The 18,416-nt window shown below is 43.7% G+C and overlaps 1 protein-coding gene across 2 annotated transcripts in view; it reads left to right on the forward strand.

Annotated features, from left to right (window-relative positions):
• IQGAP2 (IQ motif containing GTPase activating protein 2) overlaps window positions 1-18,416 on the forward strand; it is a 338,812-nt gene that overhangs the window by 155,059 nt on the left and 165,337 nt on the right. For both annotated transcript variants that reach the window (XM_021084462.2, XM_085013875.1), the window contains one exon: window positions 13,264-13,420. In XM_021084462.2, coding sequence (XP_020940121.2) covers window positions 13,264-13,420 — 157 coding nt within the window. The remainder of the gene's footprint in view (window positions 1-13,263; window positions 13,421-18,416) is intronic.

Genomic DNA, 18,416 nt, shown 5'->3' on the forward strand with positions numbered 1-18,416 from the left:
TTTGTTACAGGGAGCAAGTTTACTTAACTCTCTGAGCCTCTTTCTTTCCTTGTTAATGAGGAATAATACTGATCTCATCAGGTTTGCATGAGAATGATTACATTCAAACAAGTGCCATGTACCTGCGGGGTGCCAAGCAAGCTGGTAACCTAATGTGAGCTGTCATCCTTTGTGGTTATCGGTACCGTGGGAGCCCCATTATAATAGAAACCTGGCTCAGGAACATATACAAATATTTGGAGAGTCCCTATCAAATACCAGTTAAGCCCACAACTTGTTTAAAGCAGTAATAGAGTGTGTGTATTGACAGGGCCCAGAGGGGTGGGGATGGCTTGGGGAGGCTAAGGGGAGGCTACCTGCTGTCATGAGAAGAGAAGGCATGTTTGACATAGCATAATGCTGGCTTAGTTTCTGCCCCTTGGAAGTGTGCACAGCAAACAAATAGTGCTGGAGATGCCCACAGTGACTTTGGTTGTCGATTGGGCAGAGTGGTCCTGGGACAGAGCACCGAGCAATAACAGCTGTGACATCTACCTCGGAGGGTATTTATTTTGGGCCAGGCACTGTTGTCGTGCTTTCATTGAGGCACCACAGCCTTCTGAGGCGGTACTGTTATCATCCCCAGTATACAGATGAGGTGACTGAGCCACGGATGAGTGACGTCAGCTCCCCAAGGCACACAGCTGGTAAGTGGCAGAGCTCAGGTTCAACCTCAGGCATCTGCCTCCAGAGTTTGTGCCTTGAACCGTCGCAAGGTATGCCTCTCAAAAGACAGACCAGGTCCGTGCTCTTACCGAGTTGACCTTCTAAGCAGGCGAGTCTGTCAAACACATAAATACGATATAATCTGCCAGACAGTAATAAATGCAATGAAGAGAAATAAAATGCAGGAGGGGATTTTAGGGGCTAGTAGGGAGTGATGTTTTAGCTAGTGTATTCATTGCTTGGACTGCTGTAACAAAATACCAGAGATGAAGTAGCTTAAACAACAATTGTTTTTTCTCATGGCTTTGGAGGCTGAAGGTCTAAGACCAAGGTATGTGTGGATTTGGTTTCTTCTGAGGCCTCCCTCCCTGACTTGCCAGTGGCCGCCTTCCCCTCTGTGTGTGCACAGCCCTGGGGTCTCTCTCTCTCTCCTAATCTCCTCTTCTTCTAAGTATACTAGCCATTGGATTAGGGCCAAACCCTATGGCCTCATTTAAACTTAATCTCCTCTTAAAGGCCTCTTCTCTGAATACAGTCAGACTTTCATGTACTGGGAGTTAGAACTCAGTGTAAGAATTGGAAGGGGAGGAATTTCCCTTCGTGGCTCAGTGGTTAATGAACCCAAGTAGAAACCATGAGGATGCAGGTTCCATCCCTGGCCTTGCTCAGTGGGTTAAGGATCCGGCATTTCTGTGGCTGTGGTGTAGGCCAGCAGCTGTAGCTCTGATTTGACCCCTAGCCTGGGAACGTCCATATGCTATGGTGTAGCCGTAAAAAGCAAAAAAAAAAAAAAAAAATGAAGCGAACACAATTCTGATTATCTGCTCCAGGATGCCCCCAAATGTCTGTCCTTCTCATATACACAATGCTTTCATCTACATCCCAGAAGCCCCCAACTCTCAACCCATTCTAGCATCACCTCTAAATCACAAATCTCACCAAACATCCCCTACGTCAGGGGTGAGATACGCTTGATCCTGAGGCAAAAATTCTTCTCCAGTTGTGAACCCGTAAAGCCAGGCAAGTTAGATGCTTCCAAATTGCAATAGAGGGACCGCCAGACAATAGACGTTCTCATTCTACACACGAGAAATTGGAACAAAGACAGAGGTCATGGGTCTAAACATATTAGGGCAAATTCCACTCAATTTTAACCTGCTTGGTGCTCTGTCCTTTGGGCCTACCAGGGTGGTGGCCCTGCCTTCTGGACCCACAGGGGCTGCAGCCTGGCTCACTAAAACCCGAAGAGACAGCCTTGCCCTTTGAAACCAAGGAGGAGACAGAGTCTTGGGATTCTGGTGGGAGTAGCAGCCCTCTCAATCTCTGAGTCACCTTTGAGGTCATTCTTGCCTTATCTTTTTTTTTTTTTGGTCTTTTTGCCTTTTCTAGGGCCACTCCCATGGCACAAGAGATTTCCAGGCTAGGGGTCCAGTGGGAGCTGTAGCCGCTGGCCTATGGCCTACGCCAGAGCTGTAGCAATGTGGGATCCGAGCAGTGTCTGCAACCTACACCACAGCTTATGGCAACACAGGATCCTTAACCCACTGAGCAAGGCCAGGGATCGAACCTGCAACCTCATGGTTCCTGGTGGGATTCATTAACCACTGAGCCACGACAGGAACTCCAGATTCCTGCCTTGTCTTGATGGATAACTGGGTAGCTCTATTGTCCATCCCCTAGAGTCCCAGAGGTCTGACAGCCTTCCTTCATTATTGTCCTGTCTTTGTCCCCTTTTGTCTAAATGGGCAGTGTTTCTGCTGGGATAACCCTATCTCTATTCCTGGCTTTTGCTGAGATGGATGATGAAATCCATGAGTCACAGGCTTCAGGCAGTGTTTGTTCAGCTACACCCTATGTGTTCTCCCCAGAACGTGGTTTCTCATTTTTTGAAATATTGACAGGCTGTAAATTATCCACATCTTCAAGTTCTGGTTCCCTCTTGCTTGACAACTTCTTCGTCAGTTTTTCTCTCAACTTGTATATTTTACTGTCAACAGCATGGGTGATCCAGGCTGAACTCCAGATGTGTTAATGTGTTAATTTATTTTGTGTATTCATTAATGATGGTTTCTCCTTGACTTTCCAAGCCATAGAGTCATGCTGTTAACATGGTGACAGGTACATGTACTTATCTTTAATGACTGGGCACAAAGCTCAATAGAAGGACCTCCCTGTTCCCCTGAGCTAGTAAGGCTGATAGAATCGTGGTGATAGCTCTTTGGGGTGTTTGTTTTTTCAGTTAGAGTAGAGTTGATTTACAGTGTTTTGGGTGTATAACAAAGTGATTCAATATTATATATATATATATTGAATATATATGTATATATGCTTTTCAGGTTCTTTTCCATTCTAGGTTATTGAAAGATAGTGAACACAGTTCCTGTGCTATACAGTAGGTCCTTGTTTATCCCCTTTATACACAGTAGTGTGTATCTGGGAATCTCATAGTCCTAATTTATTACCCTCCCCAAGCTTGTGGCGACAGCTTTACCTCAGCCTCCAGTAAAGGAAAAGATTTACCAAGAGAACTTAATCTTGTCTGAACGTCTGATGTTTTCCTTACTTCCTGTTGGCACAGAAGGTGATCCGTTAAACTGTACGTGTAAAACGTCTTTGTTTTTATTCTTTTGTGAAATATTTCATATGGTGATTTTCTAAACATCGAGGGAGAGAAATTGACTTCTAACACTTGAAAGTTCATGGATCAGGGCACTCCATTCAAACAGGGTCTGTGCAGAAAAAACACACTTTTGGCCCGCAGTTCTACTTTCGGGACATTTATTCCATACAGCCCTGGATGATAGAGACCAAGATTTATAGCTGGCGATTTCCTGAATAACAACCCAGATAGCAAATGCCTCAGCGAAACAACTTTCATATGCTCTGTAAGACACAAAGTAACACAATGGCATGGTCCTTTTGTCTGCAAATTGCTATGAGGTGGTGGTTTTGGTTTTTTGTTTTTTTTTTTTTTTTGTTTGTTTGTTTTTTTGTTTTTTTTTGATTTGTTTACTGCGTTTGGTCTCTTGCAAGACAAAATGACATTAATTATTTTTCTTTTTGGCTTGAACCTAAAATTAGAAAAATTTCACCTTTCTCTCCACTTCATCCTTTTCCCAGTCTCCTCTCCCTCCTTCCCCCTTGGATCGGACCTTGTGCATTTACACACAGAGGTACTTATGGAAACCATCATAACACAAAAAAACAAAAACAAAACAAAACAAAAACTGAAAAGAGACAGCTTGAATGATAGAGAATTCCTTTTACCTCCATTTTGTTTCTCTGTGCCTGTTGAGTGATACAGATTTTTCCTGCAGAGAGAAGGGAAAGCAGTAATAATAGGAAGGAGGAAAATGACGGAAGAAGATGAAGTTTTCCAGCAACCTTGAAGAAAGACGGTCATACGAGATAGCTTCACCTTTGGTTTGGGATGAGACGTTCACGTGTTGGTATTGCTTGGTGTTGCGATTCAGTAGGAGAAATGGGGGAGAAACAGTAAATGCGACCCTAACCCTAACCCTAACCCTAACCCTAACCCCAGGAAGAGACACAGGTCAACTGTGCTTTTTGTTTCTGTGGGGTTTTAGACCATATTTGAGAGGGTTTTATGTTTGTTTGTTGTGTTTTGTTTTTTGCCACATCTGCAGCATATAAAAGCTCTTAGGTCAGGGATCAGATTCTCGCCACAGCAGCAACCCAAGCCACAGCAGTCCTTAACCCACTGAGCCACCAGGGAACTCCAGAGGTGGGCTTTTGATAACATGAGGTCTTTCTAGCTTTATTTCATGTGTACATACTTTTTGTACTATCTGCCCATAAATCTTAGATGTATAGATCTGTGGATTAGAATTGAAAGTCTAGAAGTAATTTTTCATGGTTACAGTCAGTTGATTTTCAACAAGGGTACCATGGCAACTTAATGGGGTCAAGTATAGTCTTTTCAACAAATGGTCCTGAGACAACTATATATCCACATTGAAGAGAATTTGGACCCTTACCTCTCACCATATACATGAAATAACTCAAAATGGATAAAAGATCTAAATGTAAGAGTTAAAACATAAGGATATTAGAAGAAAACTTAGGTAAATATTTGTGAACATCAGTGAAGCATATTTTCTTAAACATAACACCAAAGTAAAAGCAAGAAAAGAATAGAGAAATGGGAATTTGTCAAAGTTAAAAACTTTGTATACTTCCAGAGACACTGTCAAGAAAGTGAAAAGACAGTATATAGAATGAAATATTTTCAAATCATACATCTGATAAGAGATTTGTATACCAAATATTAAAAACTGTTGTAACTGGATTATTTAAAAAAAGACAACTGAAACATGACCAGTGGGTTGAAAGACATTTCTCTAAAGAAAATACACAAATGGGCAATAAGCATATAAAATGATGCTCAATATCAGTAGCCATCAGAGAAATGAAAATCAAAACCAGGGAGTTCCCGTCGTGGCGCAGTGGTTAACGAATCTGACTAGGAACCATGAGGTTGCGGGTTTGATCCCTGGCCTTGCTCAGTGGGTTGACGATCCGGCATTGCCATGAGCTGTGGTGTAGGTCGCAGACATGGCTCGGATCCTGTGTTGCTGTGGCTCTGGCATAGGCTGGCAGCTACAGCTCCGATTAGACCCCTGGCCTGGGAACCTCCACATGCTGAGGGAGCAGCCCAAGAAATGGCAAAAGAAAAAAAAAAGAAAATCAAAACCATAGTGAGATGCTACTTTGCATCTATGAAGATGGCTTTAATCAAAAAGACAGCTGAGTGTTTGCAAGAAGCTGGGGAAATTAGAGTCCATACACACTGCTGGTGAGAATGTAAAATGTTGCAGCTGCTTTGGAAAATAGTCTGGAAGTTCCTAAGAAGATTAAACGTAGTGTTACTTTATGGCCCAGCAATTCTACTTCTAGGTATGTACCCAGGAGAAATGAGAACGTACGTCCATGCAAAAACTTGCACACTAGGAGTTCCCTTTGGGGCTCAGCAAGTTAAGGAGCTGACGTCTCTGTGAGGATGTGAGTTTGATCCCTGTGGGTTGAGGATCCAGCATTGCCACAAGCTGCATAGGTCCTAGCTGCAGCTTGGATTTCACCCCTGACTGGGGAACATCCATATGCTGCAGGTGTGGCTGTAAAAAGCAAACAGAAACCAAAAACTTGTACCCTAATGTTTATGGCAGCATTATTATTCATGATAACCAAAAGGTGGGAAAAAACCCAGATGTCAATAAACTGATAAATTTACTCAGCAAGAACAAGGAATACGTATTCCTCAGTAGTAAAAAGGAATGCAGCACTAAGGTGTTGTACACCATAGATGAACCTTGAAAACATTATGGTAAGTGGGAGTTCCCGTCGTGGCTCAGCGGAAACGAATCTGACTAGTGTTCATGAACATAGGTTCAATCCCTGGTCTCACTTAGGATCTGGTGTGGCCGTGAGCTGTGGTCTAGGTCACAGACACGGCTCGGATCCTTTGTGGCTGTGGCTGTGGCTGTGGCTGTGGCTGTGGCTGTGGCATAGGCCAGCAGCTGTAGCTCTGATTTGACTCCTAGCCTGGGAACCTCCATATGCCATGGGTGTGGCCCTAAAAAGATGGGAAAAAAAAGAAGGAAGGAAAAAAAGAAAGAGAAAGAAGGTAGAAGGCCACAGATGACCACATGTTGTATGACTCCATCTATGTGGAATGTCCTGAATAAGCAGATCTAAGGACAGAAAGTAGATTGGTAGGTTGGGAATTTGGGAGTAAATTGGCCCTACTGTTAATGAGTTACAGCGTTTCTCATTGGAGTGATGAAATTGCTCTAAAATTGACAAGTGATGGTCTCATAACCCTGTGACTTTGCTAAAAATCTTTGCGTCGGACGTCTTAAGTCCTCTCTCTCTTTTTTGCTTGATAAGTCTGGCTAGGGGTTTATCAATTTTGTTGATCTTTTCAAAGAACCAGCTTTTCGTTTCATTGATCTTTGCTATGGTGTTCTTTGTTTCTATTTCATTGATTTTTGCTCTGATCTTTATGATTTCTTTCCTTCTAGTCCTTCCTTCCTTTCCTTGTCTGTTCTTCTCTCTTGAGCTGCTTTAGATGTAAAGTTAGTTTGTTTATTTGAGATTTTTCTTGTTTCCTGAGGTGGGCTTTTATTACTATAAACTTTCCTCTTAGAACGGCTTTTGCTCCATCCCATAGGTTTTGGAGTGTCGTATCTTCATTGTCATTTGCTGCTAGGTATTTTTTAATTTCTTCTGATTTCTTCAGTGATCCATTGGTTGTTTAGCAGTGTGTTGGACATCTTAAATGGGTGCATCAACAGCGCGTGAATTCTCTCAATAAAGCTCTTACTCAACACAACAAAATCATAACACAGTGTCATGCAGAATTCCATTTATAGTTTGAGACTCATGGACTCAAATGCAGCTCAGGGTTTCCAGTGACCTGTTCCAGGGCATCCAGTTAGTGCTTGGAGAACCAGGCTTCTTGAACATCAGGCCAGCTGTTTCTGTTGTATAATTGTTACAGAAAGTTTGACGCCACCAGTCTGTAAAAATCACGCTTAATGAATTTTGGCTGGGTCACAGCAGCTTATACCAGATAAGCCACAGAAGTTGAGGTTGGCAGTAGAAGTTTAATTCTTTTTTCATGTAAGGTTCAGTAGCATAAGGTGAGGATAAAGGGGTACAGGTGGGTCTTTAACCACACAGTTTCTCAGGGACCCAGGCTGATGGGAGTTCTTTACCTTTTCTTTCAAGGTTGCCGAGGGCTTTAGCATCCAGCCAGCGTATGAGGGAGGGAGAGAGGGAGGCTCATTCATGGGAAGCCTTCGTGGGGCAGGTCTAGGCGTGGTGCTCACCATTTCCTTTCACATTCTGTGCTCCCGTCCCAGCTGCTCAGCTCCACACAGACACCGAGGGGCTGGGAAAGTCAGGCCCTGACCAGCAGCCACCCCCAGCTGTCTCCTACCCCAGGGATGAACCATTTGGTTTCTTGCTCCAGTTCTCTGCCCTTACACTTTTGAAAAACAGATCCAGGAGTTCCTGTCTTGGTGCAGCGGAAACGAATCCGACTATGACCCATGTGGTTGTAGGTTTGATCCCTGGCCTCGCTCAGTAGATTAAGGATCTGGTGTTGCCGTGAGCTGTGGTGTAGTTCACAGACATGGCTGGGATCCTGCCTCGCTTAGGGCTGTGGCGTGAGCCAGTATCTGTAGCTCCGATTAGACCCCTAGCCTGGGAACCTCCATATTCTGCGGGGGCAGCCCTAAAAAGCCAGGAAAAAACCTAAAAAGCAAAACAAAAAGACAGATGCAGAGGAATTCAGCCCATGTGATGACTGTGTACTAGTTTAGGAGTTGGCATATCATGGTTCCCACTTCCTTGTGAGGTTTTTTAATACCGTTAGAGCAGCCTAGCTGGTTTTTGGTTATTCTGTCAGCAGAGTTTACTGCCTATTCTGGAAGAATGGTCTTGCTATTAGTCCATGTTTATGAATCATATGTGGACTAATAATTTACATGTTTCTAAGCAGTGTATTATGAGGAGACTCTTTGAGATCCTGTCTTGGATCTTGCCAGAGCTGTCAAGGAGGCAACTCCATTTAGATAGGCTCTAAGCTCCCCATACCTGGAGCCCACTTGCATCAGCATCCACAAGACGCAGCCCAGGCCATTCATCACATATCATTGCGAAGTAGATGGCTGACAAGAAAGAAGTTCCAAGGGAATAAAGGTAACCCGAGGATATTTACTCTTTTTTTTTTTTTTTTTTTTTTGTCTTTTTGCCTTTTCTAGGGCTGAACTTGTGGCATATGGAGGTTTCCAAGCTAGGGATCGAATAGGAGCTGTAGTCGCTGGCCTATGCCAGAGCCGCAGCAACGTGGGATCTGAGCTGTGTCTGTGATCTATGCCACAGCTCACGGCAACACCAGATCCTTAACCCAGTGGGCGAGGCTAGGGATCAAACCCGAATCTTCATGGATATTAGTCAGCTTCATGACTGCTGAGCCACAATGGGAACTTCTTCTCCTCTCTCTTGAGAATTTTTTTTTTAATTTTATTGAAGTATAGTTGATTTACAGTGTGTTAATTTCTGCTGTACAGCAAAGTGATTCGGTTATTCTTTTTTCATGTTCTTTTCCATTATGGTTTATCACAGGATCTTGAATATAGTTCCCTGTGTTATGCAGTAGGACTTGTTTATCCATTCTGTGTATAACAGTTTGTTTGCTAATCCCCAAACTCCCAATCCCATTCCTTCCCCACTCCCAACCCCCTTCCACCTTGGCAACCACAAGTCTCTTCTCTGTATCTGTGAATATGTTTCTGTTTTGTAGATAGGTTCATTTGTGTCATATTTTAACTTCCACGTATAAGTGCCATCATACGGTATTTGTCTTTGTCTGACTGACTTAATCTCTAGTTCCATCCATGTTCTTGCAAATGGCATTATTTCATTCTTTTTATGGCTGAATAGTATTCCATTATGCATATGTACCATATCTTCATCTGCTCATCTGTCCATGGACATTTAGATTGTTTCCATGTCTTGGCTATTGTAATTAGTGCTGCTATGAACACAAGGATGCAGGTATCTTTTCTGAATTACAGTATTTTCTGGATATATGCCTGGATGTGGGATTACTAGATCATATGGCATCATATGATCATCTATTTTTAGTTTTTTGAGGAACCTCCACTCTGTCGGCTATAGTGGCTACACCCAGTTAACATTCCCCCAAAGGTGTAGGAGGATTCCCAGAGAAGCTGTTTGATGTCTTTCCATTCCATTGTGTGGCCTTGGCTAACATCTGCAAATGGTGATTCCAATAGTATCTTTCCTTACTGGGTGAGCTTGAGGGTTAAATGATAATCCCCATAAGTATTTATTTATTTTTTAGTCTCTTTTTTTAGAGACGCACCCACAGCATATGGAGGTTCACAGGATAGGAGTCAAATCGGAGCTACAGTCACCAGCCTACACCACAGCCACAGCAACGCGGGATCCGAGCCACGTCTGCAACCTACACCACAGCTCACGGCAGCACCAGATCCTTAGCCCACTGAGCAACGAGGCCAGGGATCCAACCTGCAACCTCATGGTTCCTAGTCAGATTCGATTCTGCTGCGCCACGACGGGAACTCCCCCATAAAGTATTAAGTGCAGGTTCTAGCATAAAATAGTGCCTAATAAACCCTAGTTATCATTGATGATAATAGCATCTTCTTTTGACTTTTGAGATAGTGAAACATTGATGCCTAATGTTGCAAAAATGTTACATTTAAAAGTCTTTGGCAATGTCCTAAAATATTTTATGATGTAATTGTGATGCTTGGAAAACTTTTTTCTTAAGCAGTCAGAATCTTTCATGTAATAATCTGTTGGGTACTCATTATCTCTAAATACATTTCTAGAACAAAGGAATTATAAAAAGAAAGAAGAGATAGCCTTGGCCTTTGAGCACTTCATGATGCCATAAGTATGCGCAATGGCTACGTTTTAAGTAGGCTGTAATTAACCTACGTTTTTGAAATAATCAGTATTTTCAGCCAACTGCACAGATACTCTATTGCAGACAACAATAAATGTGATAATATTTTTAAAAATAAGTCCAAATTTAAAATACCCTAAAGAGCTGTTTTTATTTTAGCTTCCCTTCCCTTGGTCTCAAATGTCAGTTTAACTCCCCGGGCTCCTACTACCAATGGTCAATTTCCCTCTCCCCACCCTTCACAAATCTGCCTCCAATTATAGGGTTATTATAAAGCAGTTATGTATTATTGTGTAAAAAGCAGAGGGAGCACTAGGAGCCAGAGAGCAAGACAGACTAGGTAATTAAGGTCATTACTTGAAAACAATTGCGTTTTAATGTGAATTAGCATAATGCTGTAATTTGTAGTTTATTTAGATTAGAAACTTGGTCCAGTGCAGTGGCTTTAACTTTGCCAGATTTTTATTGTTGATTTTCATTGTTATTGCTTTCCTAAATTGGTAAAAATGTATCCAGCCTCTAGTATTCATTTGAAGCAAGCCTCATGTAAACCACATATCCCTTGTTCATCTCGTGTTTGTTATGTGAAAGCCAAGTTTATTATCTCATTTGACCAGTTCCTTGTTCTCCCAGTTTCTCCAGCGCCCCCCGCCCCCAGCCCCCCTAGGTTGTTCAAGCTGGGAGGGACCTTATCACCCATCCTGCTCACCCCCTACTCCTTTCACAGAGAAGAAAACGGAGGCACAGAGGGCTTAGGGGACGTGCCTGGGGTCACACAGTAGGTGGGAAGCTGAGTCCTGGTGGGGAGAGCTCCCTCCACACGCGGCCCCTCCTCCTGGCTGAGAATATCCTTTCCTTTGACCCCTCTGCCCCCACCTTCTAAGCTGTCACCAAGTCTTGTTTGGTTTCCTTGAAATGTCTCCTGCTTTCCTCTCTTCCCATTTCTTCTTGTCTAATCCTGTCTGTCCCTTAGCTCCTCACAATAGGAGAGGCTGGCGGAGCGCTTTGTCTTGGGAGCATCCATCACACAAGATTAATTTTCCCTAATTACCACTGTGAACACACATGTCACTTCTCTGTGGTGAAGCTGCCAAGAGCTCCCGGCTTCCCGGGGCAACAAATAGCATCACTTCTCCTCTTGCACCAGGTCCTCCAGAGCCTGAGTCCATGTCTTTGCTCAGCCTTACTCCTTTCTCCTCATGAACCCCAAAGGCCAAAGTCTCCTCTGGGTTTGCCCCATGTGTCAGCTCCATTTCCTTGATGTCGTTTAGTCTGTCCTGCTCCCTGGCTCCTAGTGCTTCCCCTGCTTTCCAAATACTTCTCCCCCTTTTTAAACCAAATCCAGATTCCACTGCCTTCTCATTGTTTTCCCTTTCACTCCAGTGCCCTCCCCCCCCTTTTTCCCCAAACTTTTCCTACTTACGCCCTAACCGTAGCATTGGCTGTAATAGCCTCTCTTACACGGCTCTCTGGATTTTCTGTGCATCTGTGTTGCCTTCTCAGTTACATTTAATTTTTTTTTTTTTTTTTTTTTGGTCTCTTTAGGGCTGCACCCACAGCATATGGAGGCTCCCAGGCTAGGAGTTGAATTGGAGCTGTAGCTGCCTGCCTATGCCACAGCTCACAACAACACTGGATCCTTAAACCCCTGAGTAAAGCCAGGGATCAATCCCTCAACCTCACGGTTCCTAGTCGGATTCGTTTCTGCTGCACCACGACGAGAACTCCACATTTAATGCTCTTTGAAGGAAGAGCTTCTGTTTATGTTTTTCTCGTATACTCGGTGTTTCACATTGCCTGCATAAGTGATCAGTAAATACTCCGTGCTGATGAGGGACTTTTTGAGCTTTTGGAAGATGTTGTCCAGAGCCACAAGCACTTCAGACCTTTTACAGCATCCAGGGCTTGGATCAGGATCAGTTATTGATACTTCAGGGCTTCCCGGACTGCCCAGTGTTGATAGGATCAGCCGCTGTTGTGTGTTAATGATCCTCTAAGGGGACGGGCTAGATAGGGGTGGAGCTCACAGTGATAGTTGAGGATTCGGTGGTGGGTTAGTGAGAGTTCGCACCCCTACCCGTTGGGTCCTACACTAGGTACGAGTTCCTCAAGAATGGATAGCAATGGCATCACCCTCTTCGCCCTGGGCAGATTCTCAGCAGACCATTGTGAAATATGAATTGGCCTGGCTCCCATCCCACTGCCTGTCCTTGAGCCAGTATTGACCTTGGTGCTTTGTTTTCTCCAATGCTGGCCCAGTGTCCTAAGTCTTAATCTGATCCTTTTTTTTTTTCCCCCAAAAAGATACTTTTTCAGAATGCAGTAAATAGCTTCCCCCAAAGGTAAGAGTGTTGTAATAAGTCCCTGATACTGGCAGAAGGAATATGTCTTATGTAAAGAAGACTGCATTCTGGGGGCGGGGGGGGCAGAGGGATGCGCTGGGGGTGTGGGATGGAAATCTTATAAAATTGGATTGTGATGATCATTGTACAACTACAAATGTAATAAATTCATTGAGTAATAAAAGTAAGTAAATAAAAATAAAGAAGACTGCATCCGCTTTCTGAATTTTGATGTCCCCGTTCCATGCTTTCTTACATTTCCTGGTAGTCATTTCAGGTTGCAGATTTTCTGTGCCTTGGATGACACTCTCCCCACAGCATAACCCCTACAAGAATGTCCTCCACGAAAGGCTCATAAACTGGGGACTGTTCTGCTCTGTAATGTCAGCCAGACTCATTCCACCCATCCAAAATGTGATGTGGATTTTTTCCTCTTTGGCACAAGAGAAAATTGGCAGAGACCCAGTTAAAGGTGAAATTGGCCAGCTCCGGGGTGACAGTGAGTTCAGTGCCTCTGGGCTTGAGGTCCCCTTGTTCAGCTCATATTCAGAATCCTTTGTCCTACCCAGAAAATTCTCTGTTCCCATCCGGGACCCCTAAAGCTCTTTCCCATCCTTCTGCCTTTGTTAATATCTCTATCCCAGGTCGTAAAATTCTGTGTCTCTTCATTTGTACAAAGTTAACAACTGAAGTCACTTGAAGGGTTTTTTTTTTTTTTTCCCATCCCTTTAGGTGGATGGAAGTCTGCTTAGTTGAAGAATTGCCGCCAACCACTGAACTGGAAGAAGGGCTTCGGAACGGCGTTTACCTTGCAAAGTTAGCCAAGTTCTTTGCCCCCAAAATGGTATCGGAGAAAAAGATCTATGATGTGGAGCAAACACGTTATAAGGTAACAGAGATCTAATGGGTTTTGGCCTCCAGCTCAAAGCAAAAGTTCGGTCTTTCCTTTCCTTTTAGTGTTTCTATAAGGATTTTGTAGGGAGTAAAGGGGGGAGGTGTCCTTGGGCTTTGAAGCCTGTTACTAATCACTCCTGAGGCAGCAGCAGTTTTTAAAGCAAAGCATTTTTCTGTTTCTGCACTGAGGCTGAGAGATCTCGGATTTGTGGGGCTTCCCCACCCCCACCCCTGTTATTGCTTCATGGAGGTCATTTTATTAGCACCAGTAAATACAAAAGTGGGGGCTCTCTCCCCCTCCTTTTTTCACCACCAACACAGTTTATTGTTACCCTTGTTCTCATCAAAGAATCAGGTACCCAGGTGGGACTTGAACTTGTGGCCCTAAAGGGTTAGGGACAAGGTGATTTTAAAAAAAAGAAGTACTAATAGTGAATAGTCAGGGACTCCTTTCCATTTGGTCTTTAAAACAAAATAAGACAAACCTTTTTGTATGTGGCTAGTTTTAAGAACTATTTCATGGCTAATTTGGGAAGGCATGTAGGAGGGGAAAAAAAAAACCAAACCAAAATAAACACCAATTTCGCATTAATTTTAAAGATGCTGATATTTTACCGAGATATGTTTAAGTATTAACGGATAAAGTGATACATCCATGATTTGCTTCACATAATTGGGAGGAGGGTAGACAGATGATTCAAGACTGGCCATGAGTTCATAATTGTTGAGATTAGATGAGAGATGCAAATGAGTTCATTATACTATTCTGTCTGCTTTTTTATGTTCAGAATTGTCCATTAAAAAGTGAAGGAGATGCAGCCCTGTTGTGGCTTGGCGGGTTAAGAACCCGGCTAGTGTCCATGAGGATGTGGGTTCCATCCCTGGCCCTGCTCAGCGAGTTAAGGCTCCAGTGTTGCCATGGAGCTGTGCTGCAGGTTGTAGCTGCGGCTCGGATCAGGCATGGTTGTGGCTGTGGCTGTGGCTGTTGCATAAGCCGGCAGCTGCAGCTCCGATTCGACCCCTAGGCTGGGAATGTTTATATGCCACAGGTGAGAACCTAAAAAGCAAAAAAAAAAAAAAAAAACAAAAAAAGTGAAGGAGAAAAAAGTAAACACTAACTCTAAAGGCCCCTTCATTATATGTGTCTTCAAAAGAGGATTTGAAACAGTGTACTGTTTCCTTCAGGAATATGTGATCTCTTCACCATTTCAGATCAGAATTTCTTTTTTTTTTTTTTTTTTTTTGTCTTTTTTTGCTATTTCTTGGGCCGCTCCCGCGGCATATGGAGGTTCCCGGGCTAGGGGTCGAATCGGAGCTGTAGCCACCGGCCTACGCCAGAGCCACAGCAACGCGCGATCCGAGCCACGTCTGCAACCTACACCACAGCTCACGGCAATACCGGATCGTTAACCCACTGAGCAAGTGCAGGGACCGAACCCGCAACCTCATGGTTCCTAGTCGGATTCGTTAACCACTGCACCATGACAGGAACTCCCAGATCAGAATTTCTAAAGCTTCTTTGAAACTTGATTCTTTATTTTCTTAATCTATTGTATTTGGGTTTTTTTATGTCAGTATTTTTTAACCTGCAGATTTTCAAGTATCCTTAAAAGTTATTTCTCTTAAAACTTCAAGGATAACTTTAAGTATAGTTGAAAAGGGAGTGATTTTCTATGTATCGCATGAGTCACACCAGTTGTTGTTATGGCAAAATTTATTTTTCAGATACATATATTGAATTCAGAGCGCATGTTTGCTAATGATTTAGGTTAACAGTAGACTAGATGAATTGGCATCTTTTTTGACAAGTCTCTTTTCATGATCGTGTCTAAGAGAGAACTGGGCAGAAGTTTCTGCCTTGAATCATGTTATGAATAAAAGTGTTTGCGTATGTTAAAATAAGTTTGAGTGCATTAAGTCATGTGTTTGTTAATTCTAGATGCTTCTCCCTAGAGTGAGTTTTCAGCCTTTTGCAAGACTTTAATGAAACAAGTGACTTAGCCAGCCAAAATTAAAGGTTTTTTTAATTTTGAGAAATATTTTTACAAGTTCAGAAAAGCACAGAAAAAATTTATTTGTATCCCCATTTAAAAAAAAAAACATTTGCCCACATTTAGAACATGATTTTTCTTTTATTTTCCTTCTTTCTTTCTCCCTTCCTTCCTCCTTCCCTTCCTCCCATCCTTCCTTCCTTTTTTGTCTGTTTTAGGGCCACGCCCTTGGCATATGGAGGTTCCCAGGCTAGGGGTCTAATTGGAGCTGCAGCTGCTGGCCTACACCACAGCCACAGCAACTTGGGATCTGAGCTGCATCTGATCTATGTTGCAACTTGCAGCAATGCTGATCCTTAACCCACTGAGCGAGGCCAGGGATTGAACCCGCATCCTCATAGACACTGTGTCAGGTTCTTAACCTGCCGAGCCACAATGAGAACTTCTCTTTTATTTTCATTACTTTTGTAATGGTTGTTACAAGATCTTAGCCTATCAGTACTAAGAGCCCTGTACATATGATAGTAGAGTGAAAATGCAGTTGGCTCAAGCCCAACTTGATAGAGACTGTGAGTACTTTGTTTTGATGTTGGGGATGGGAGAATCAGGCTGGAAAGAGACCTTCAGTGATGGTGAGCCTCCCTCGTGGAGGGTGGGCTGATGCTCCCTCCCCCGCACCCTGGTACCTTATAAACCTTGAATATAAGGGTCTCCAGTTCAGTTCTGGACACCTCACAGCAACCTAAACAGGTACTGCTTCCTCCTAGCATCAGAGATCCTGTTATTTGAATAACTAGCACCTTCTTTTTGGGATGGGAAAGGGGAAAATATTTCCAATCTTTTGTTACAAAATCAAGTACCTGTGGAGCCTAGGGAATGATGACATCCCTGAGCAAACCATCGTGAGAGAGGGAAGTATTCTGTTTTGCCGTCCCCCGCCCCATCAGACCCAAACTGGGGTGCACGGAAGAAAGGAGTGGAGAGAAGGGAGGTGGCAGATGGAGGGGGGTTGATGCCAGCTGTGATGTGGGAGCAAACACGGCACGAATGGAAACCAGCCCTCTGTTAATTCACTGGAGAAAAGTAGGTTCTCTTTCTCTCCTTTAATTAAGTCCCTGAGAGTGACTGATGACCTCAAATGGGACTTTTTAGTGATTGGCCTTGTAATCATAAACTTTTTTTTAGGATTTTTTTTTATTATAGTTGATTTACAATGTCCTATCAATATCAATATATAGCAAAGTGACCCGGTCATACATATATATTTACACACACACACACACACACACATTCTTTTTTTTTTTTTTTTTTTTTTTTTTGGTCTTTTTGCCTTCTGTAGGGCCGCTCCCATGGCATATGGAAGTTCCCAGGCTAGGGGTCTAATTGGAGCTGTAGCCACCGGCCTACGCCAGAGCCACAGCAATGTCAGATCCGAGCTGCATCTTTGACCTACACCACAGCTCACAGCAATGCCGGATCCTTAACCCACTGAGCAAGGCCAGGGGTCGAACCCACAACCTCAGGGTTCCTAGTTGGATTCTTTAACCACTGCGCCACAACAGGAACTCCTATACATACATTCTTTTTCTCACATTATCTTCCATCATGTTCCATCACAAGGGACTAGATAGAGTTCCCTGTGCTATACAGCAGGAACTCATAGTTTATTATCTCAATACACTTTTATTTTAAGGTCATTTTACTTCTTTTCTCCTAATGAAAGCAGACCACTATTCATGGGCAGGAGACTTGGCTTCCTGTTCGTGTGTTCCTCAGGTCTAAAGCCCGTCCCGGGTCCTTTCCAAGCAGCCCTAAATCACGGCACCGCAGCAAAGACATTGACACACAAGGGACCACTCACTAACCTAGCCCTGTCCCTTGATGGGCCATCTGGAAACCATGAGTTCAGCGAGCTTGGGCTCTGGCTGCAGCCATGAAATACGACCCCCCTGATGGGCAGTGTGTCCCCAAAGTGAAAGCTCTGTCCCAAAGCTGAAGGCCTTCGTTTTGGCAGCCGTGGCTTCAAGTTAATTAGGTGAGAGCTTTCGTGCCGCTCTGTCCTCTTTGTCTTATGTACAGCTTTGGCCCCTCGTTAATTTAGGGTTAGAAAGTTGTCCTGGGGATTAGTGTTCCACCTTCCAAGCATGAGTGTTCTTTCCTTGACCATTTCCCCTCCCCAGTCTGCTCTGAGTCACGTGATCCTGCCATGGGGACTGGGGCGCCTGACCCTGTCCCTCGTGGACACACAGCTGTGTGTCCTGTAAAGACCATTTTGTCATGAAGGCAAGAACTGTGGGTGTCTCCTCTTCCACACCAAAGTGAATGCTGGGGGGTTTGGCCCACAGTGGGTGCCGGGGAAATAGCTGTTGGGTGAAGGAATGAATGCCAGTGGTTTCTGGTGAGCCTGAGGGCTCCATCTCTTATCTTCTGTGGTTTATTCAGTGCTTAACTCAAGCGACTTCACTTTCTGAGACTCTTCCACTAAGTGTGATGCTCACCCTTCCCGTGGGACCACCTGATGGGTATGTGTAAAAACGCCCACCCCTGACTGTTGAGTCAGGCAGAATCTTAGCCAGGGACCCAGGAAGCTGCATTTTAATGATCCCCCAAATGATTGTTTTCTTATAGACTGCTAAGATTTGAGAACTACTGCTTTTCTTTTTTCTTTTCTTTTTCTTTTTTTTTTTTTTTTTTTTTTTTTGCTTTTTCAGGGCCACATCTCTAGCATATGGAAGTTCCTCAGGCTAGGGGTCAAATCAGAGCTACAGCTGCCAGCCTATGCCACAGCCACAGCAGCATGGGTTCCAAGCTGTGTCTGTGACCTACACCACAGCTCACGGCATCGTCAGATCCTTAACCTACTGAGCCAGGCCAGGGATGGAACTTGCATCCTAATGGATACCAGCCGGGTTCGTTTCTGCCGTGCCACAATGAGAACCCCAAGAACCACTGCTTTAATAGGCATATAGACATTTATATAATAAATTTTAATGAAGTTTT

Source organism: Sus scrofa, chromosome 2 (assembly GCF_054392235.1).
Source record: "Sus scrofa isolate SSC_HxYL_T2T_F1_AM1 chromosome 2, Sscrofa_HxYL_maternal_Yorkshire_Landrace_v2.0, whole genome shotgun sequence".
NCBI classification, from domain to species: Eukaryota; Metazoa; Chordata; class Mammalia; order Artiodactyla; family Suidae; genus Sus; species Sus scrofa.